General features: G+C 43.9%; 2 protein-coding genes across 3 annotated transcripts in view; one reads left to right on the top strand and one right to left on the bottom strand.

The window, feature by feature from the left end:
* LOC119165255 (uncharacterized) overlaps nt 1-13,485 on the top strand; it is a 42,712-nt gene extending 29,227 nt beyond the window's left edge. The window contains exons 1-4 of one of the 2 annotated variants that reach the window (XR_012895398.1): nt 336-1,613; nt 4,439-4,694; nt 7,270-13,029; nt 13,139-13,239. Coding sequence is in view for 1 of the 2 variants with exons in the window: in XM_075895764.1 (XP_075751879.1) it covers nt 12,981-13,029; nt 13,139-13,250 (161 nt within the window). In the remaining variant the exon portion in view is untranslated. Of the gene's footprint in view, nt 1-335; nt 1,614-4,438; nt 4,695-7,269; nt 13,030-13,138 lie in introns of those variants that run through there. The other variant, XM_075895764.1, reaches the window with a different exon arrangement.
* Nucleotides 13,486-17,651: 4,166 nt separating this feature from the next.
* LOC142767297 (putative imidazolonepropionase) lies at nt 17,652-22,689 on the bottom strand. The gene is made up of 4 exons (XM_075868735.1): nt 22,674-22,689; nt 22,205-22,431; nt 21,921-22,024; nt 17,652-17,901 (listed from the first exon to the last, which is right to left on the bottom strand). Exons 1-4 carry the CDS (start codon nt 22,687-22,689, stop codon nt 17,652-17,654), a joined length of 597 nt encoding a protein of 198 aa, XP_075724850.1.
* Between the last annotated feature and the right edge of the window lie 318 nt (nt 22,690-23,007).

Raw genomic sequence — 23,007 nt, 5'->3', positions numbered from 1 at the left:
GACTGGACTAGATTAATTCGGGAATAATAGGAGAGGTCATTGCCCTGTAGTCGTCAGTCAGGCTGATGATGCATGATGACACTTTGGATAAGTAAGGTAACCTTGAAGGACAAAGTGGAATGGCGCCAGGCTGCCATGGTCGCACCCCGTCGACTACCCTGTATGTGAAGAAAGCCACATGACCTAAATATAGACTGGTTGATGTAGCGGTAGCAACCAGCGGTACACAGTAAACCGATTCTGACCCTTAAGGGTGCAAAAAGGGTGCCGACACCCTAAGCACACCCTTTGAGCACCCTATTCGCGTCTCAGCACCCTGCAAGCGGAACCTAAAGGGTGAACACATCAAAAGGGTGGAAACTAGGGTGCAAAAAGGGTGCAACAACTAATGGGTGCTGATGAGCACCCATTAGGGTGCACAGTCGCCGACAAAGCTTTGTGAGTAACGTGGTCATAGAGCATAACCAACAGCTTTTAGATGTCTAGTGGTTAGGCACCATGGTCTCATTAATAGCCCCACCGCAGTAACTGATATCTGAATAGCGATAGTGCCCGGCTGAACGTAAGTTCTTCACTGGTTCTTGCATTCTTGCTGCCTCTTTCTCGTCGCCTCACGGCCGGCACTGACCAAGCCATTCGCTACAAGCTCACTAGCCAATGGCGGAGTACGCAGCTTGTAGAGCTACAACAGGATTGTGACTTACACATAGCCTCGTTTGCGCCTAACACTGAAAACAAAGCTTCGTCCATGACAGTATATATAAATCATACATTTGTTGATGCAAAGAAATACAAACCAACAAGACCGTGGTAGATAAAAGTTTTTGTGTTGTACAAATATTTGTTAACCTTACAATGTATCAGTTGACACGTGTTACCAATTTTTATGGCGGGCTATGGACTCTGACGTTCTAATATTATAACATTAAAGAAACATTTTCTTGATTTTGTTCATAGAAATATTCTTCAAAGCAAGTTAAAATGAGCCTTGACTAAAACATTTTCCTAAAGAAAATTCACTAAAGACAGCTAAAATATTGTTTGCCAACTAATACGCTTATTTTGATGTGACAAATTTTGCTTGCTGCCTGTACTTTGTACTAATATACAACCGCTTTGACACTGTTTTTAACAGCCAGCTTAACCACTCAACCAATGTACAGATGTTAACAAGGTATCGGTATAAGAAATACACAAGCAAGCAAACGTTTCAAATTTCGCGCGCTCTTTCACATTTCAAATTTCGCGCAAATACGCGTAATGTGATTTTGTCATTTTCAAAGGTAAAAAATATTCTATGCAATACGCACTAGCGTATCTTCTATCTTCACTATTTTTTACTTAAAATTTAAGCAGAAATAACTTATTTACTTATCATATAAAAAGTTATGTGCGCAAATGCGGATCGGTGGCGTCAGCAGGACAGAAATGGCGGTATCTTCCTGGAGGCCGCAACGGCCGTGTGCCGAGCGTTTAAAGTCGATTTTTTATGTTGTTCAAAGTGTGCTTGCGCTGTCTTTCGTGTTCTGTCGGTGCTGCTTGTTACGAAGATGCACTATACTCAAAAGAGGACCGGCTGCTTTGTACCGTCGAGCGCTCGCCAAACTAAAAAGGTAGGTGGATGTTTCTGCTGTCGACGCTTTGTTTTTTGCTTCTCCGGACAGGCCGCGGCGTGCCCGATCCAGGCTGTTATGCTCCTCCCGCGGTTAACACCGAAAGCGCTATAGTATAATAACGTTGTGAACTAAGGTTTTTCTAGCTGGTAGACGATAAGTGAGTTTTTATTAACGTAGCGAGCCTGCTGGCGTGTCTGATTTCATTAGGCTCAAGTCTAAGCTCAGGGACGTTACGCGCGGATGAATTTTTTCTGTGGGGAAGGAGGTTAAAGCAATGTGCGCTGTGATGCTGTGAGTCGGCGGGCGATGCTCTTCACGCTATGAATCACTATATTTTTGCAATGCCGTCGGACGCCGTTCGGGGATGGCGCATGGAAGCCGTAAGCGTCGTCTGTGTGTCGAGTGCGTTGGAGTATTCCGGTGATTCGCGTTGAATTAGATCTTTCCGTATTTAATTTAGAAGAATGGAGAAGAATAACGTGGTGTCCGCGTTGGTGTTTACGCGGCCTTGTTCGTTTTCTGTGCCAAAGAAGTATATGAAGAAAGTTTTATATGTTACGCGTCCTCTTTTCAACAGCTACATGATCATTAAATGTGTGTGACTACTATAAGGTAGATGTGTTTTCCTGTGTGACCAAATGTGTTTGCATCCACCGGGCACGTATAATATTAAATTATCATGATATTCAGCCTAATTAAGTGTGCGTAAGCTTGACATAGCGTGCTGTAGGTGCGGTTCTCAAAGCGTGCAATTACGCATGGGTCAATACATTTTCTCTATGAGTGGCCGAATAGCCGTACCTTAGCTGTGCAAATGCTAGGTTGAGCACCAAAATTGCACTCGTTCGAGTGCAATTTTGGTGGTACTGCTTGTTCCCCCCTGCTCACATAGCATTGCATTCTTCTGGTTTGTAAAAGAATTGTGGGCGCTGCAGCCCGCTTTAGAGTTAAAACTTTGCCGAATACCTATACGTCTACAAACATTCTAAAACTAAGTTATACCAAAGCTTCCAATGACACTTTCGAATACAAGTGTAATGCTTTATCTGATATCATAAATTCTTTATGACCTCGCTGCAGATTTACAAGTGACCTGTGATATGCGCAGTGTATGAATGCCTAATTTATTCCTCAAAACACAATAAGGTTATACATCACAGTATGCGTGCATATGTTGCTGCTGACATGCATACTTAGACATTGTATTTATCTAAGAATGAACAAATCTAAACTGCCGTTTTTTGAAGATGTACGCATCAGACCAATTGAATAATATCAAAAATAATGTTCACCAAGTGATTGTTGTTTATTGCCTTGCACCGACGTCACTAAAACCGCCGTTTTTTGAAAATGTACGCATCAGACCAATTGAATGATGTCAAAAATAATGTTCACAAAGTGATTGTTGTTTATTGCCTTGCACCGACGTCACTAAAACCGCCTTGTTGGTACTTAGACCACACGGTAGGATGCAAGATTCATGACGTCATATTGAATGTTAATGTCACATGATTTGCAAGGTAAATTGTTATTAGCATACAGAGGCCCATAACGTTATTGTCTCATCGTTATCATAATGAAGCAGGTTAGGCAATATGTGATTCTGCTGCCTTTACGTCATGTTGGGAAACCATTACGTTATGTAGCTATCTGCAGTGTCCTGAGATCCTGGTTGCCGGTCAATATTGCAGAAGCTTGCCTGCTTCATTGTGATGGCATGGGGTTCAAGATTGATGTTTTGTCTTAGCGTTTCCACTTTTCCTCCCCTATGGTCATTAGACAGCTTGTGCTGTTTGATTAGAAGTGAGGAGTAGTGCTTTTTTAGCCAACCAGAACAATTTAGATCAATGATCACTATGAAGCAGCACACAATATTCATTTAGTGAACTCAATTTCAGGCAAATTATGAACGTCCGAATGTTAGCCGTTTGAAGGAAGCTTTATTCGTTGAACTCATGAGAATAAATGGTAGAGAAGGAAAGGCAGGGAGGTTAGCCAGACCAGCAAAGACGGTCTATCACGCTACACGGGGGAACAGGGAGATTGAAGTCCTGTCGGAGTCGTCTGGTCGCTAAGGTACTCGTTTTCTAACCCGAAGGTAGCAGGATGATATTCCGGCCTTGCTGGCTGCTTTTTCGATAAAGGTGAAAATGCTGTAGGCCTGTGTTCTCAGATTTGTGTGCACGTTAAAGAACCCCAGGTGGTCGAAATTTCTGGAGCCCTCCACTACCTTGGTAAAAAATTCATGTGTCAGTATTGCTTTAATTTTATGCTTTATCTGCAGTGGATGCATATACGCATACGGACATGTATATGTAGTGGTATTGCAATTTTACGGAATAAAATATTCATATGGTGCATATTGCATGGCATTTACTTAAGAAACACATCACATGGGTATCATAACTACAGAAATGCAAATGTGCCTCTATGGATGCACTCGTGCATATATTTGGTCAGCTTCAAGAAAAGAATTTATCGATTGCAGGCAGCAGCATTACTCACGCATGTTTATCTCTTAATTACGTGCAGTCGATACAGCTAAAAGGGGGTGTCTTCATCTAAAAGTTCTAACTTCATCTTTGTGCATGAGTGAGCTATAAAGGTGAATGAAAATTCACATGTATGACATCGACATGAAAAGCTCTGCAGCAGCATGTTTTTCGTTGTATTTATACTGCAGCATGCCCTTTTTGTATTTCTCAGTTGCGTGCCACTAAATATATGTTGGCCATGCGTTTCTAGCCATTCACTGCAATTCGGCAAGCAGCGCATGCAGTCTAGACAAACCTCACTAAAATAATTTTTTTGCACTGGTGCAGAAATTCTTCGGCACGGTCTGTCATTTCATTTGAGTGAGGCTGCTCAAGGAAATTTCCTGACAAGGTCAAGGAGCCCAAGCACCAGCGAACTCTGAACCATTGTTTCAAGCATCAGCTCTGTTCAACCTGCTTATGCGCTGTGCCTCACCAAGCTACTGGACGCTGCCTACTTATATGAAGTGCTCTTCATATTCTCCTCAGTTTGGCAGCAGTGTGTGTGGTCTTCACAGTGCTTGCCAAAATCATTTTTGCACAGGTGAGACACTTATTTCCTGCTTTAATTGTGTTAGTATTACTGCATGCACTCCTGCCAAGCAAGAGTACTAATGTTTCCTGTGAATTGTTTGTCATGGTAAACAAAGGATTTCAAGCACAAAATTCATACTGAACTTTGGTCCTTCAACAAGTGTGGAATGAAGGTGGTGACAGTGTCAATGCGCTCTCTTTAGAAATAAAGGCTTTGCATGAAAAGCCTGTCGCACCTTGAAACAGGCACAAAAAACTTCCAGGTGAAAATAAGCAACTTCAGATGAAAATTGAAGAATTTACACTGTATTCAAGGTTGAACTACCCGACATCAAAGGCGTCTCAGATGAGGGTTTTCTTTTGACGCTGTCCGAAATTTTTGGGCGATGATGGAAAAACCATTACTCGTGATGATATTGACACTGCAGGCAGAGTAGGAACAAACAAGCCTAGTTTGAAAAAAAATAGTAGTGCATTATGAACGATGTTACAAATGAAATGTTCTGGATAAGACAAAAAACTTACGACTGTCTACAGTGGCCTTTCCTTTTAGATCAAGTAGTCCTATTTATGTCAACGAACACTTGACAAGACAAGGTAAGCAGTTAGTGAGAGCACTAAGGCAAAAAAAAACAAGTTGGATGGAGGTACATTTGGATGCAAAGCACGAAATTTATAGCAAAAAAAAAATTGGAAACATTAGCAATTTTAAAGACTGCCTTCTTAAAAGATCTGGCAAAACGCTGTGTTGATGCCTTCAGAGCCACACTTTTCTTGAGCTTGCAATGTCAGTAAACTATGACTGACATGGCAGAATTTTGATACCTAGATAGTGAAAAATTGATACCTAGATAGTGAAAAAGGCCACCAGCTATCTTCAATGCCTTTACCTTAAATACTCTTAGCATTATAAATAAGACTAGTAGCCTGTGTCTCTATTTCGATGACATGCCGGTAAAATTTGATGCCATTCTTTTGACGTAATCCTTGCATTTTTTGTGCGATATAGCCCACCAAAAATACCAGGGTACAATTATCATGGCATTGTGTAGTTCATGAAATAGGGAAATGGAATAGCGCTGTACATCTAACGTTAATTTTTGGCCGATGTCAATAGACTTCCGTGTGTTAAGCCCTGTGTTGAGTGTCTAGTAGTCAACTTGGGGGTTTTGTTTTGCAGCAATTAGCGCGCCTCCATTAGGTCATAAGTAGGAATTTTGAGTTTCTGGAAACTAGGTAACTTGATTTTTCGGTCACAGATGCACAGACGATTTTTCGCTCACAACCAACGGGGCAGACGCCGGCGGCAGATTTTCTGCGACACGAGCTCTTCAACGCTATCATGTTAAAAAGCTGACTTAGGCAGCATTGACCAAATGAATGCAAAGAATAAAGTCAAGTGTCCTAGCAGGAATCCAAACCTAGTATTCTGCTTGGTAATTAAGTATTCTACCACAGAGCCATGCCCGGCCTCGGTTATACTTTCCAAATAGTCTGAAATGTTTGTGTAACATCAACTGCCGTTGCAGTACTGGCTATCAAATTTTATAACTATTACATGTGCACTCCTATGATGCAGCCGTGAGGTCGAGTCAAAGTCAATTGTAGTCAGGCACCATCCTGTGAAGTATTTGTGTAGCAGTGTTGAGGGCTACCATCGTCGCGAGTGCCAGCGCAAACACCAGTGCTTCATACCAGCCTACCACTTCTAGTGTGGCTAATATCCATGTTTCTGTTGGCATCGTTACGAAACATCAAATAACTGCTAATGTTGTCAAAGGTGTGACATCTCCCCATAACAAATGAAACATATGCGGCTGTTTAACATATGTGTGTGCAAGAATTTGTACTTATATTGAGCTCCACTTCATAAGATCGCTCAATAAAAAAATTAAAATACATGTTATGCGTGTTTCGCATAACATCGATTCCCAAAGTATGTGGAGTCTGCCAAATTTTTAGCATCAATTTTGTAACCTAAATGCTACCATAAACAATTATTTATTGAACATGAACAGCTGGGCTACAACATAATAAGTTTAAGGTATTAGGAAAACTGAATATGTTCATGACTACAGCATACCTAACAGGCAAATACTAGTACTACATACATGACACACTATTGTAGAGCTAGACTAGAATATTGCTTATTGGCACTTTACAATTCTTTAAAAACCCTAATTAACTTCAGTGCCTTATTCGATTTGTTCAAATCTGATGTGCGCAATCACTTGATGAATAGCTTTTTTACTCAAACCTAACTCATGTTTCACGTGTGCATCATGCTGAATCATTGCTCAGATGTTTCTTGTGTATAAATTTCCTTTCTACTATGCTGTTTGTTTTTTATGTGAAATCTGTTGTACGTGCTACCCTCTGTAGGCCCACAGGTACTGTCAAGTTGTTTACAGAGTTTTTTGCCTGGGGGACCTCCAACAAGCATGTTTTCCGTTGAAAACAAAGCGAATTTTGATGCTGACTTCTACTCACATCGAACTAAGAACACTCCAGCATGACAGCGCATATTGTATCTTGGACAGTCTGTCTTGTGAAACTCTTAGTGATTACTTCTGTCTTTATTTTAGGCTTCCGGGTGCGGATGTGCTGTAGAGAAGGAGCGCCCTGACCACACTTTTGTAAAAGGAACCAAAGTCGCCTGGGCAGCTGAAGATGGATTGTGCAAGTGTTTGAATGATCACATTATATTAATCCAACACCACTTGCATTACATTGCCAATATTTGTGATTTTGTAACACACAAGTTTAGAAACACACACACATATATAAAAGGAGAGCTGTAAATAGGCCTTGAGCAAGTTTGTAGTCAAGGCTTTTAGCATGATGACCAAAGCATGTTATATAAGCCCACATGTTTTACCACACACCTACTCTCCTATCTATCTTCTTTTTCAATTGTGTGGGCACTGGCAACACCCTCAATAAGCGCCTTTGGACTGCTGGTGCCTCTAACTTATATTTTGTTGTTCTAAATAATTTATTTGTTACCTACTATGCAAGGAGGGAAGTCAGAATGTTAAAAGTTAAAAAAGAAGTCTCGTCACAAAAAAGATGTCTACTCGTAAGAAAAAAGATTTGAAAAAACAGAATATTGATCCTCACTCACAAAGATCTCACCATTACAATCGATGCAGAAGGTCATAGCTCATGTTTACTATTGTCAATCTTTTTCCGTTGTATGTTATGTACAATAAAATAGTGACTATTGGCATCATGTTACTTTATTTGTCATAAATTTTTGTTGGGGCCTAATATCTTGCATTCTCACATGCATAAAAGCTCACGTCTGCTACACATAATTTAAAAGAGCGCAATGTGGTAAGGTTCTGTATTTAGTGCATATTATCGGTGTGTCTTTCAAAGTGAGTATATGGCATTTGAAATAATCACCAGTATTCGAAACTTGTGAATTTTTAATTTGCAGGCATGCATGTCTGTATGATGACCAAGCATCCATAAATTGTGCATGCATGTGTGCAGCAAGGGGCCTTGAATAGATTACATTCATTCTGGACCAAAAATGGGTAGCACAGGCCATATACGCACTCTGGGATCAATTTCATGATTATTAAAACACACATATTCATTCAATATAGCTTGCTTTAAGGTATATATTTACATATTGTCTACTTCCACCTTGAACATTGCACTATGCATCCGGCACTCTGCCGAGCGCTTCTCGAGGGCACTTTGGTAACTAGTACACAAACGTACAGACAGCTGTAAGTGGGCCTCCACTTTGTTGACTGCTGGAGAACAACGGCTTCGCCAAATCACACTTCCTTTGTGGTGAAGCTAACTTTGCTCTTGCAACAGTGCCAGCTTATCTAAAATTCGACACTGTTGTTTAGAAGTGCAGCTTGTTCTATCCAGAGCAGCCAAAAACGAAAACATGAGGAACAGCACCTGGACAGGGTATGGCACAATTGCAGCACTTCTCGATAACAGTGCCGGATTCTCTATTTGTCTACACATAGAGAAAGCAAAACACTGGAGCCAACTTACCAGTAGCTTCACTGCAGAGACACTGTGTTTTAAAAGACGATGATGCAAAAGCCCCACCTAGAGCTGTCACTGTGTTTCAGTGCTAGTTTCATAAGCGCCTGCGGAAGGCACTCTGTGGAGGGCCGGCCGCGTGCATGGTGCACGTGTACAGGGTGGAATGGACGACTTAGTACATGTGTTCAAGTACTAACAAACTGTATGTGGGCTGTCACTCAGCATGGTCTACAGAGTATACAGCAATCTGCATTTTTAGCCATCTCCAGCGTCAATCCTAGATTTGGCCCACTGGTACGTCGATGTGGAGCACCCTTCCAGCACCCATTTGAAAGGGTGTTATGACATCACAGCACCTTTTTTTAAAGGGTGCACTCATTACACCCTTCAAAATTTTTGCTCTGCACCCTTTCTTTAAGGGTGCTGAGCTCTGCACCCTTTCTCAGCACCCTTTTTTGAACACCCAATAGGGAGCAAAGGGTGTTCGTCTGGCGACAAGCTCATTTACACCCTTAAGGGTCAGAATTGGTTTAGTGTGTAGCACGCAAGAGTTCTCAAGGTCTATTACGTACGCTCAAGCCGTAGCCACGATTTTTTTTTTTTGGGGGGGGGGAGGAAGGAGGGGTGCACTTGCTGAAGGACTTGGGTATTTCAGACTACCTATTTTATTTATATTTAATAAACCCCCACTCCCACCCAATCATAATTTCAGGGGGAAAGCGCCAGCCCTTAGCCCCCTCTTCACCGCTACAGGCCGGTGTATGCTGCTATGGATCGTAGGAATGTATCGACTTCTGCGCAGAACTCGTTTGGAAGCGCTGTTGCTGAACTGTACAGTGAACAACTATCTGTATGTAGTGTCCAGCCTTGCGCATACTGCATGCTTCTGCGCACGTTGAGGTAAAACGGAAGATAGTCTATGAGCACATGCTTCAGGCAATTGTTCTTTAAGAGTAGTCTCATTCGTACGAGACGTCGAGAAGTAGCAAATCGATGGTTTGGTGGTGTGCGTATGCTAGCTTTGGCCAAGGTGTCGGGCCTCGCCTCCTAGAATGATATATTGCAGTCGACTGTGCCGACATAAAAACCACATGTACCGTGTTCAAAAGCTTAAAATGTAGAATATGTTTCAACTCGATAAGAGGTTCCAAGAAAAAGAACAATGACAAAGGGTTTAGACAGTAAGCGAGCTGGAGATAAGATGGGTGTTGAATGATACACAATCAACTGCGCATCGTCAGACCAGCCACAAATAATATTGATAATGATGAATTACGTTAAGTCTTTAATGCTCTTTTTGACTCGAAAATGTTTCACGGGGTCCACCGAAAAATGCGAATGGTCAAATCGCAAAAGAAAAAATCCGCCACCGGGAGTCGAATCCATGACCTCTCAGTCCGTGACAGCAGTAGCCGTGCATGCTATCTACTACACGGTCTTTTTTATTATTATTATTGACTACGCCATGGTCACATATTGTAGAGGTTGTACATACTGTGAAGTCTGTACAAATGCAACTTCAATATCTCACACTTTACTCTGACAGTGCTGTTGATCGGCGGTAATGAATTAATGCCATGTCCACCGTCAAAAGCTCCTGCAATGCGTCGTTGATACGCGTCCGTCCGATTCGGCATGTTTTCAAAAGGAAAGCGCTGTTTCGTCAACGCCTTAAGATGACGCCAGGTAACGACCTTAGTCCAAGCGTCGGCCTCGCTCATCACATCCATCCATGGTAAAGGTAGCTCTACAACGCACGCCAGTTCATCTTTGCTGTAACACCGCATTTCACACTTACGCTCACCCGAGCAAATCGCAGCTGGGCTATTGGCCTTGAGGTCGTGGAGTGGCGCCCTCTCGCGTGTGAGGTCAATTTGAGGATTCCACTTTCAACCACGCTGCAGCAGCCGGGGCTCTTGTACGCACATCGTCCGCTCCGGACGGCAACTTCGTCAAACCATAGCCTACTAGATTTCCTTAGCCTACTAGATTTCCTTAGCCTGCCGGATTATCGGCGGTCACTTGAGAAGCGGCCGTCGTCGGAACTATGGTGGTGGCGCCACTTAAGTATGGGTGTCTTCAAATAAGTTTTTTTTACGATTTTGGAGCTTATATGCAACAAAAATAACGTAAAAAAGTTTTTAAAAGGCGTAAACGTAATTGTGATTATAATTAATTCTGCGTAAAAGACACCGTCGTTCAATAAGCAACTTTTACATTACAAGGCATAGCCTCTGAAATTAGTAGCAAACGTCAAAATTGCCGATCTCGAAGGCCAAGTACAAAGACCCTTATTCCTACGTAGGTAGCACCGCCATAGATGACGGGCGTTTCACGCTCATCCGGCAGGCAAGGGAAATCTAGGAGGCTATGGTCAAACTAACACCCTTGCGAAAGTCAACGAACGCATTCAATAGCCGTTTTCGAATGCGATTATAATCTTGTACTAGTTGCGCCCAGAAAATCTCCCGGATGGTTGAGACGAGTGCGCCGAAGCCACCGACCGCATTGCGGGTTAGAATGTGTGTGTGTGTGTGTGTGTGTGTGTGTGTGTGTGTGTGTGTGTGTGTGTGTGTGTGTGTGTGTGTGTGTGTGTGTGTGTGTGTGTGTGTGTGTGTGTGTGTGTGTGTGTGTGTGTGTTCGTTATCACACTTTCCCCGTACAATACTCCCGGCTGCGGCGGCTGCATTTCCGATGGAGGCGGAAATGTCGTAGGCCCGTGTGCTCAGATTTGGGTGCACGTTAAAGAACCCCAGGTGGTCTAAATTTCCGGAGCCCTCCACTACGGCGTCTCTCATAATCATATGGTGGTTTTGGGACGTTAAACCCCACAAATCAATCAATCAACCCGTACAATACTATTTCTACGGGTGGTTTTTTGGATGTTTTAGTAATCGTGCCTTTCTCCGGCATCTAGAAGTATGTAGATAAAGCATGTGAGACGTCGCGGTGTCTCGTCGAGAGTGCTGAGGCGGTGTACGACGCAGGCCACGTTGTTGAATGCGTGGTCGAGGCTGTCAACGGAGACCGCGTCACCATCGCGGCTCTAGTCCTGCAAACGACTGGACTTGCGAACGGCGTCTCCGTCGTGATCGACTGCGGTGAACTGGCGAATGCTCGCTGTTCGTGCAAATCAGGATGAGGCAATGTCTACGCGTGTAACTTAACATGTGTGAAGCAGATTCGGGCAATGTCTTCGTGTAACCTAACATAGAAGTTAAGTTCAACGCAGGTCTGCAGTTGCTGTCGAGATCATATCACATTTTGCATTGTCTTAATGTTACCTAACAGCTTTGTAGCTAGGTTAGGAACCTAGTTACAAATTCCAACTAGTTTGAATATTGAATGTTGCCATCATCCTTAACTTATAAAATATTTAAGTGCGGCACCAGAAATATCTGTTATTGCTGTTATTAAAAAAAGAACATGAATGTTTTACAGCTTTAAAATATGTATTGCCATTAAAACACAAGACTGCAGGTTGAAGAGATGGAGTGCGAATTTTTATGCATGAGCCTAGGAAGGCCAATAAAATTGCAGTGTAATGTAGTTAACCTAATCGATACGTGCCTTTTAATATTTAACATCGCTCAGCACTCACCGCGGAAACAAGCCGCCGCACGCAGTTCTATGAAACGGAGCTCCGTGCTTTTAAAATGAGTTCAACGCGGAGACCCACGGTTTTTCGAGCGGCGTCGGTAACCACCACACATCAGATAATCAACTCAACTGCTTTTTTGTCGAGCTCTATCACGCATGGTGGTTTCTATACGCTGCTATAGGCCTCAACATGAAAGCGCGCGAATCCTCGATTTGACGTCCTACAAGCTCCTCTCTAGCGCCGCCATCGGTTGCACACCAAGCTACAGACACGCGCTGTGTTATCCTGCAGTCTTGCCATGGTATTCAACTGTATATTAACATGGCGCGAGGTGACGATGGTTAGCCGCATTTACACGTCCAGGCAGTGACGCTCTTCTAGCTGTCGCAACGCTTTCCCTAATTACGTTCTAACCGTTTATTATTAGGCTAGCACAAAGCTTTGTTCAATCATTTATTATGGACGTTAGTCGTCGCGATGAAGATGTACTGCTTAGCGTCAGCGTGTATGCATCCGCGTTAAGAAATCAATAGACATTGCGGACACTAATATCATTTTACAACAAACATCTAACTATTCCTGTAAGAGCGCGTTTTACTTTCGTGTTATACAGATTCCACTCACTGAGGGATCAGCCATGCATCCTTTTTTAGCAACTCTCCATCACTGTTTGCGCAGGCCAAAGACCAGCGGCGAAGAAAAGGAAATATGTTGGCGAACCGTCCAGGTAAGAACTGTTCTTATAGATCGATGTTGCTGCAAAGGCCTTGATAGCAATGGCTAATGCCTTCCTCGCTAAGACACCACTTTCCCTCGACCCCGTCCCCTGTTCGCAGTGTTGGCAGTCTGCGGTGGACGGAGATAGAAGCGGCCGAAGCGCTGACTCACCTCTCGCAGTCTTCGACGCTGTGCTGGACACAGCAGCCGCAACAGCAACGCGTCTCGTAGCCAGAGTTGTCTCCGTGCTGTTATGCCTGCAGACAATACGCGTGATAATACCTGTCTGTGATATCGACACCATCGTTCGCCGCGTTACACCGCATCTCTTTTTTCTCTTTTTTTTCAGTTTTTCTGTGTGTATTTTCGTAGTACGTCATAGTTTACCAAAGGTGCGTAGAGCTAAAAGCCGCGTCGCCAAGGTTTGCGGACTTTCCGCATGTGTTGATTGATATGTGGGGTTTAACGTCCCAAAACCACCATATGATTATGAGAGACGCCGTAGTGGAGGGCTCCGGAAATTTCTACCACCTGGAGTTCTTTAACGTGCACCCAAATCTGAGCACACGGGCCTACAACATTTCCGCATGTGTTAGAACTTCAATGTCATGTCAAATTCGATCGATCAATTGTGGTGGACATGTTGGGACTGGAAGAAGACACGGTTGAGAATGTTATAAAAATGGCAGAGTGCTCAATACGAAGCACCCTCACGCTATCGACCAGGCACACAAAAGTAGCGCAAAACTTTTGCGCGCCCAGCCGTCCATCGGAGAATGTGTGGACGGCTGGGTGAGCGGAGTGGTACGATTCCTGGTACGACGAGATATTTTGATTCGCAGATATTGCGATGCGCAGATATTGTGATGCTGATTTGGGATCCGCAAAGAAAAAAAAAAGACCTAATCGGCATCGCAATATCTGCGCATCACAATATATCGACGTGCGTACAAAACTGGCTCATGCATTTTCCGAAAAATAGATAAATGGCTTATAACATGCAGGTATTCAGAGATGCGTGTTGACTATATATATATATATATATATATATATATATATATATATATATATATATATATATATATATATATATATATATATATATATATATATATATTAAGTCGTTTGACAGATATTGTAGAAATTTATTTTATCTGGAAATATAGCATTTTTTTCTTCAGTTCACTTTTTAGCAACATTGCTTTGTATTGGCGAGGTTGACCGCTTCGTGTAATTACGAGTAGCCTCTCGTCCTGTCGTCCCTGGCGCGGTATAGATTCCCGTAAACGCAGGAACAGAGGCGCTCGCGTATGCCCGAACGCGTAACATCGGCTTTATATAGCTTAAAGGTAATTCATTGTCTCAACGCGAAACTGAGTTGTATGACGAACATTCTCGTGAAAGCTGGCAACCTTGTCGTCCCTGGCGTGGTATGGACTCCCGCAAACGCACAAGTTGCCAGCGTAAAGCATTGGACTTAAGAACAATCAGCCAGACCTTTTTTTTTTCCTCTAGTCATTTCAGACTGTTGATACTTGATCGCCAACCTCTTACTGACTGCCTACCTGGATGCCCGCATATCAACCCCTAAACTGGCCTACGTTTGCACATCCAGACCGTGTTTTATATGTCAACGCTCACCTTCGAATACCTGCATGTTATGAGCCATTTTTATAGTTTTAGAGAAATGCACGAGTCATTTTCGTACGCTGCATCGTGACATGTCTATATTCGCCCTGCCCCTCCCCCCGCCCCCCTGCGCTTTCCCGCCTTCTCCTCCGCACATTCGTCCCCCTCCTTCCCATGATGTCTTTTTTACAACTTACAGAAGTTGCAATGCACTTGCAAGGCTACAGACCCGCTTGATGTATCCGTTTTTTTAATGCATTTACCTATACTAAGCGTATAGAACTGTAGAACCAATCACGTGAGCGCATCCTTTCTCATTTCAACACCACGTGTGTACAGCTTCTGTGGCGACCCTGGCGTGGTCCGATCTCCCGCAAACGTGCAGATGAGTTGAACGCATGTTATAACGTTTTGTAACCGCTTTCTTCATTGTACAATTCGAGAATGCATGCGTCTTCAAAGAGAGCAGCTATAAGGTAATATATAAGATATGGAGAGGAGGAACATGATCATTTTCGCATGCATTTCTTTTTAACAATTGCACAATTGCAGCAGCAAAGTTGGAAAACACATAAGTGACACCGAGAATTTCATTATGTACTATTTTCTTTTCGCACTCTCGCGCGACATTACGTAAACCCGTATTATTCAGTGCGTCGCAACTGCGTCAAATAAGCTTAGCACGTTCACGGCAGTACATGCACCGCAAATGCAGTGTTTGTTTAAATAGATCTGCAGCAACTGGGGCGTTGCACTGCTAGTCACGCGGGTAAAAGAGTGATTCCCTTATTGGGGGAAGCAAAAAAAGATAAGATGAAGCATTGTGAGATGTGATAAAAAAAAAACGTTGTTGCTATGCCCGACAAGCTTTGGTTGCCCAATTTTCCCGACAGGAAAAGGCCTCTATTTATATTAGTTTTTTTTTGCCATTTGCCTAAGCGATGTTATCATGGTGTAAAATGGCGGCCGCTGTGAGTGCATGAAACTGCTGCGAGAGCTGGCAGAACTATGCTAGAGACTTAGCCATTTACACAGCCACTATTTAATGTTTCTTTTCGAAGTTACCTTGCCAAACAAGCAACTCTTGAGTGCCTTTTAGTTCATAATTGACAAATACCTACGTGCCACCGATTTTATACATAACGTAAATACGTGCTTCATCTATGATCTATTTATTATACTGGATGCGTTCACACACAACCCTTGTGTGGCGGGAAAGCACGTGTTTGAATTTTTTGTACTTACCGTGCCGCCCTTCTGCCATAATAATCCGAAGGTGGTTTGCTGATGCGTTCACACAAGTATATTACCTTACACTGGTCTATAGACTATAGCAAGACGCTTTGTATTTGCTGCTTCAAGTTGCTCCATTCAGAGTGAGGTTGCGTTAGTGTCGTGATATATATTGCAAATGTTCTCATCGCAACACCCTTGCAACGTTTTATTTATGTCTGTATTGGTGAGCATTAAAATGAACTTTTTGTTTTGTCCATTTCACTCGGTGTCACTGCATAAGTTCATATCATTTGCCGCAATGGTCATATTGTGCGCAGATGGTTTTTTACGTCCACAGTTCATGCACCTGTAAACTACGCAACTATGTATTTCCTTTTGTTCTTACGAAGACTAGTAGGGGTCAGTTGTGATACGAAAACATCAATATTTGATTGTTTGAGCAGCTATACACCAACGCATCGAATGTATAGATTTCTGTTGTCCGATTCTGAATGACACCACTTACCACCCTCTCACACACACGCATTTTAGTCTAGCTCAAAGTAAAAGCTTTCTAATGTATGCAGATGCTTTCCGCGAGGGTATATTCAATTAGATAGCTCTTGGCGTGGGCTTGCGCAAGGTTTCTTTCAGGGTTGTGGGTGAAGGTTTGTTGCTGCGCCCCCCCCCCCCCACTATTAAATTAGAGTATCGGGCAAGCTATGCACCCCGCTCCCTCTTAGGCGACAAGGCGCCCCCCCCCCCCCCTATGGTTCTAGCATTGGAACATCACGGGTCATCGGTAGCCATTATCGTAAAAACCCTTCCTATATCTACAATAAAACTCTTCAAACCATTATGGGACAGGTCCGAGTGTGTAATAGTATGAGGCAAACATGCCCCCTCCCCTTCCTTGTGCGCATGTCTGACTACCACGACGGATATTCACAGAAAAGTGGTATGCCACTCTTCATTTTAAACGACTCAGTATGACCAGCTCGATTGTTTCACAGCGGACATCCTGCAGTGTTCTAATACAGCAATGCATAAGGTATGAACTGCTTTTTAATTTATTTCCCATTAGATGTACAAGGTTACATCAAGGCAGAAAAAATATGATGCTGCGGTAATACACTGATGATATAAATTCAGCTGGGTCTGAAAAAAGTTTGTTTTTTATAAACACCGTATAAGACGCCGGTACAGTTAAAAAGGGTTCGGTAATCTAGAACAGAAGCAAAGAATGGAGACTTATGTTGGCATCACGTTGAAGTTCCTACTCCAGGAGTGCTTGGCATCGTGGATATGTCTCGTTCATGGCCCATATAGTTTTTTTTTTTGGTGAATATAAACTGTGTCGTACTCCGAAACAACCTAAGAACCAACAATTCATCTCATAAAAAATGTTTACTGAGCCACAACGACATGAATGCGACAAGGACTCTAAAAAATCTGTGACGTCACGACGTGCAGGCGTTGGTCCTCCGGTGCAAAACGCAACAAATGGGCCTGTGAGGTTGTTTCTTTTATTCCATTTCAGTCATTTTGCCGCAAATATAACGAAATATAGCTTCGTAAAACACACGCACATTGACAGATCGAACTGATTTCTTAAGCCAGCTAAGATTAAGATAAGGCCATGGCGGTTTTATCAGCGTAGCTGCGTGAGAAACCACCGAGACAAAAAAAAATAAAACGTCACACCGATTCACTCCAGCCACGGCGAGATCTCAAGACGAAACTTGGCGAATTCTAGTGGAAGGCCTTCTGTCACCAGCAGACGGCGCTCTAGCAATCGGCTCTCTGGTGGACGACCTTCCCAGTCTTGACGACCCATTTGATGAGGCTGTGGTGGCAGCCGAAGCGGTACAACAGGTGCTCCCAGGAAGGCGCCTCCACCACCAGCATGTCGGCGTCCTTGCCCACCTCGAGCAAGCCATGCGTCGAGGAGCGGTCCAGCGAGGTGGTGCAGTTGACGGTGGCCGCCACCAGGGACTCTTCGAGGCCCACACACCACGCATGCCTAAAGCCCCTGTACCTAGTAGAGGGACTTTATGCATGCCAGGTACATCACCATGGGCTGCGCCGCGAGTCGAGAACGTCAGGTGCAGTGCAGAGGCGCGAAAGTGCAGGCCCTGTCGGACCGACTAATTGTCGCACGTCAATCAGTAGCTGATTGATTCATATGTGGGGTTTAACGTCCCAAACCCACCATAGGATTATGAGAGACACCGTAGTGGAGGGCACCGGAAATTTCGACCACCTGGGGTTCTTTAACGTACACCCAAATCTGAGCACACGGGCCTACAACGTTTCCGCCTCCATCGGAAATGCAGCCGCCGCAGCCTGGATTTAATCCCGCGACCTGCAGGTCAGCAGCCGACTGGCGTGCACTAGACCACCGCGGTGGGGCGTCAATCAGTAGCTGGAGAACTAAGGCAAGTACAGAAGCTAGTTGGGCCAGTCAGTGGATCTGCGTTTGTGTACACAGCGCGAAGTAAATGACAAGTCGCGTGGAGGAGAAGAAATGAAACAAAGGCGCTGACTCACGGCCAAACATCTATTAACACAAACTAGACATATAGAAAATATTGCACATATTTACTCCACCATATCTATCCTCCCAGTTTCCGTGGCGTGAAAATCACGTGAGAAATGACATCAACGATTACACATGAATACAAAGAGATACTCCCTGCTGTGAAATGCAAACGACGCCATTCTGATGCCTCCTATCACCGCGGTTACAGATCTGATAGGCTTCAGAAACCAGGACGGCCCTTTCACTTCGAGTTATTTTTCTTTACTATATATTCGTTGTGCATAAACCTTTAGTCGTCACTCAGTGTTATGTTTCGTCTGTTTTTGTTGTATAGCGTGTCTTATTTCCTTCGCGCTGTGTGTAAAGATCAATTAAGGCGAGGTGGACAGGACGACACAGCCCAGGCCATCCTAATTTTAATGTTTTCCGCGTTAGTTTAACCTACGTTGAACGGCTCATCGTTTTAGCGCGACATCAAGAAAATGTTCCAATTCCTTGGACGCCACTTCACCCACCCTCCTTTTTTTTTTTCGAGGAGATATCGTCAAAGTGCTCGTTTCACAGAAATCCCGGTGTCGTTGGTTGTGAGCGAAAATTTGTCGTATGCGTGGTGAAAAACGAACCATGTAAATAAATCCAGGTCGTTTGCATAGACACGTGGGTGTTCTACCACACAGCCACGCATCTTCTTCTTTTTTTATGGTATTTATTATAATGCGTATCTGGAATTGTAACATTGATGTAGTGTTACATTCACTATGAGACAATAATCGCACAACTACTGCACAAACATTCAAGCACTTACATACATGTCTACTTAGCAAGTCGAGAAAATTGTGAAAATTTCTTTAAATGGTTGCCTGTTATTACAGTGAAAATTATTTCCTCTGCTTGGAAATGCAGTAGAAACTTTCGTGCTTTACAAACACACGCGTCCTGTATGAATGCTTCACAGTAAAACATGAAATATTGCATTAATAATGCGTGTCACAAGTGGAAATTGGAATCAGGCGTCAGAACCGGTGATTATCATAATGTCTTCAGGCGTCAGTGTCTTCTTGGATTAAATCCGGTCATTTACTACAAGATGCACACTCGTTACTGCGCCTCGTAGCAAGTTGGAAAATATTTCATGCACAAATTGTTTGAAAGTCACACTATAGGGACAGAATATTACTATCGCGTTCAACTCATAACGGCGAAACTTACGGGTGCTCTCATTTTTCTACATATCATATATCTACGATTAGTTCACTCCGTTGAAATTAAACTGTATATACTCTGATTGATGCGTGGGGTTTAACGTCAGAAAACCACCATATGATTATGAGAGACGCCGTAGTGGAGAACTCCGGAAATTTCCACCACCTGGGGTTCTTTAACGTGCACCCAAATCTGAGCACACGGGCCTATACATTCCCGCCTCCATCGGAAATGCAGCCACCGCAGCAGGGATTCGATCCCGCGACCTGCGGGTCCGAAGCCGAGTACCTTAGCCACTAGACCATGGACCGCGGCGGGCTAACTGTATGTACTCTAACGCAGTTCGCAGTGCAAATAAATATAGTAAACCGCAAACGCATGATCAGAGAGAAGACAGAGTGCTGAAGGTTTAATAGAAAGGTTACAAACGTTTCAAGACACTCATTTATAAGCCATCAAAAGGGCATGTAAAAGGAGCACGTCAAGAATATGTCACGTGTCAAGTTGCATCAGGAGTAGACGTGAAACTATCTCTAAGCGCTACGCACTATAGCATGACTGACACACCCCTTTCCCTTTCTATCTCGGTGCCTCCTACGGCATCTCTTGGAAGATCGATCTTCGTATCTATAGAGAACTGTTGTTCTTGTTTTTGTTTTTTCAAACAGAAGTGTACATTTATCGTTGACTTACTGCCTCTTTACATTGAAAGATATATGTGCCCTGTACATTTTGTTGTATTGATATGCTTCTATAGCTCTTTGTTGAAACCTGCCGGTTTGCCGACGTATGCATGTCCGCGCAGAACACACTAACATCTCAGGCACATATCCATGCATGCCGACTTACAAATTCAAACGTTTTCGTGACTGGCTCGAACCCCAATCCCTGCCCTCTCAACGTCGAAGAAAGCATATCTGTTTAATGTAGCAACGTAACATAAAAAGGTATATAATCATCTACGATTGATACGTCATTATTGCCTAAATGTTGCGGTGATAGACGCAAAACCACCGCATTGCTCTCCATGGACTTATGCTTTTCGTAAACGAGCAACCATGCTCCCCTTTTTTATATATGCCGATAAGCCAGTGCGTGTTTTCTCTTCTCTGCTGTGTCTTGTTTCTCTGAAGAATAATTATCTGGCGGCACCAGCTACAGAAAAGCACAATGGAAGGTCATTAGTCACCCATGACGTCACTCGTTTACAAGGCCACCACACTGTCGAAAGAGATTACTGACCTGACAGTCTGACATATCTGAAATGATTCAGCGCAGATTTTTTGTCGAGACTGGACTACACGAAGGGGACATACATAAGCGCTTGTGTGCGTCCCCTTCGTGTTGCCCTGTGTGGAAAAATCACTTCACATATTTCGTACCAACAAAACCAGAAGTCAGCCCTTGAAAGCCTGAGCCGCTGCTGAAAGAATTCAGCTGGCTTTTGCGGCTGTCGTCCTGTTGATGCGGTTCACTTGTATAGTGAACGTCAAAAAATGGTGCCTTAATTAAGTTCAGATTCGATCAGTTATTCATTGTCGTGGCGTGTAGGCTCCACCCCAGTCCAAAGTTCGCTACCATCCAGGTGTCCCGTGTCTATAATCACGTGACAAATGATAGCATCTTCAAAGCTGCCTCCGAGCACAGCGCGTCAGGTGAGCCTTGTCTAGCCTTGTCATGCAGCAATATCGGAGCAACATCTGCATGGGTTTAACAGAGGCCCGTCGCAGAAATGGCTGGTTCCCTAGGTTCCATACCCCCTTCATTTGAATTTTCATAGAGGAGGGTGTTTTATCGAAAATGAATTATAGAAATAGGTAATTTTCTGAACTCACCAAAGCCTTTAGCGAGTGCCCTCCCCTCCCCCTCCCTCCCAAAAGCCCTGGCTACGTGTCTAGTTTAACTATACTGCGCACGGTCACGGTGCTACGCCCACATTCCGACATGTTGGCCGTTTGGGCAATTGAGAAAGGTCGCACGACACTGTGAGACAATATGGGCTGATAGCATTGCGAATTTGACTTTTAAGATGAATTTTGAAGCGTCACGTTTCTGGCTGAGATCGTAGTAAAGGGTGCTTGGGGAGGGGGGGGGGGGCAAACGTTTATTTGTAGTGCCACAACATGATAACACGAGCGGCCGTCAATATACGTGGTTGGAGGGGGGCTGCTGCCCCCTCTGCTCCCTCCACGTTCCTCGTGCGCACGCCTGTGCCCATTTCGCCAACGCTCAACGTGGGTAGATAGTAGGCGTCTTGGTTGAAGTCCAAACCCCAGAGAAATAGACACGCCTGCCTCCATCAGAAGTCACACTCCATGGTGGAGGCTCGAATCGCAGCAGAAACGCCGTTGGTGGGCAGCACCACTGCGACGCTGCCCGCCTTGGCCATGGCCTCGATGCCGGCACCGGACACGCACTTCAGGTGCGATATAGCCCAAGCACCCAGCTTGAAGCTTTTATGGATATTATTTGACCTACAGCTAAATTTGGTTCATCAAACTTCGATGTACGTACCGTCCCACCATACACCAATATATAGCATACTGCGCCCACCGGGTATTTCAAGGATGGACGTGTGTATCTGTAGTGTTCAGACCTCAACTCTGCCGATCCAGTTCAGTGCCTCGGCTTGCAAGTTGAGCCTGAGGCCCGCTTTGCGACCGGCCTGCGGGATCTTGCGCGAGCTCTTGACGTCAAACGCGCCCTTTTCGCAGAACACGTCGATGTTCTCGACGGTCAACGTGCCTTCCGAAATGCCCCGGTTTATCCCCGGCGGCTGCCTCGTTCCGATGTTCTCGGTGGCTTCTTCAGCGTTCCTTAGCCCTGCGACGAAACAGTGCTGTAATAAACATGTCTGCATGTCTCATTTTCTTTAGAGCAAAACGGCACACAGTGTATAGCAAAATACGTTACGGACAGAATAAACGCTTCTCTAAATGCTCCAACAGTCAACGCCTTTGATACCCGCTGTACTTTATGGCATTGAAAATTCAAAAATTACAGCGAAAAATCAATATCTCTTTGTGATAACCTCTATTTTGCTGTTTCAGTTACGATCGACTGACCGAGGAAGTCAGCCATCAGTCCATCTTTTCTATCGGTTTTCTTTTCCTAACTAAATTCCACGCTCCTTTGAACAAGATTGGAGTTATTTTCGTTCTCGCGAAAATGAAAAAGAAAAAGAAACACACAACAAATATTTATGGAAAGAAGTCGTGCATCTTGCTCAGTTTCGCATCTCTTTGAAGAAGCTTGACGGCTCAAGCCTATAGTCGCTGATTAAGCTTCCCATAGCGCCGAGAAAAGTGCGATTGATATCGAGAGCATCAGGCGATTTGCGTGAATTTACTTGCATTTCTTGCGTTTTGTTACTTTCCTCAATCTCGTTGTCACTCTCAT

Source organism: Rhipicephalus microplus, chromosome 1 (genome assembly GCF_043290135.1).
Source record: "Rhipicephalus microplus isolate Deutch F79 chromosome 1, USDA_Rmic, whole genome shotgun sequence".
Lineage (NCBI taxonomy): Eukaryota > Metazoa > Arthropoda > Arachnida > Ixodida > Ixodidae > Rhipicephalus > Rhipicephalus microplus.
Note: the sequence above shows the minus strand (reverse complement) of the source record. Positions and strands in the feature narration are given on the sequence as shown.

Bases quoted from the DNA above. Each gene is read 5' to 3' on its own strand.
- LOC142767297 (XM_075868735.1), bottom strand. The intron at 22,025-22,204 runs GTCTGAACACTA...TCGCACCTGAAG, and splicing joins ACTGGATCGGCAGAGTTGAG to TGCGTGTCCGGTGCCGGCAT. The intron at 17,902-21,920 runs GTGTGACTTCTG...TCCCTCTACTAG, and splicing joins ATTCGAGCCTCCACCATGGA to GTACAGGGGCTTTAGGCATG.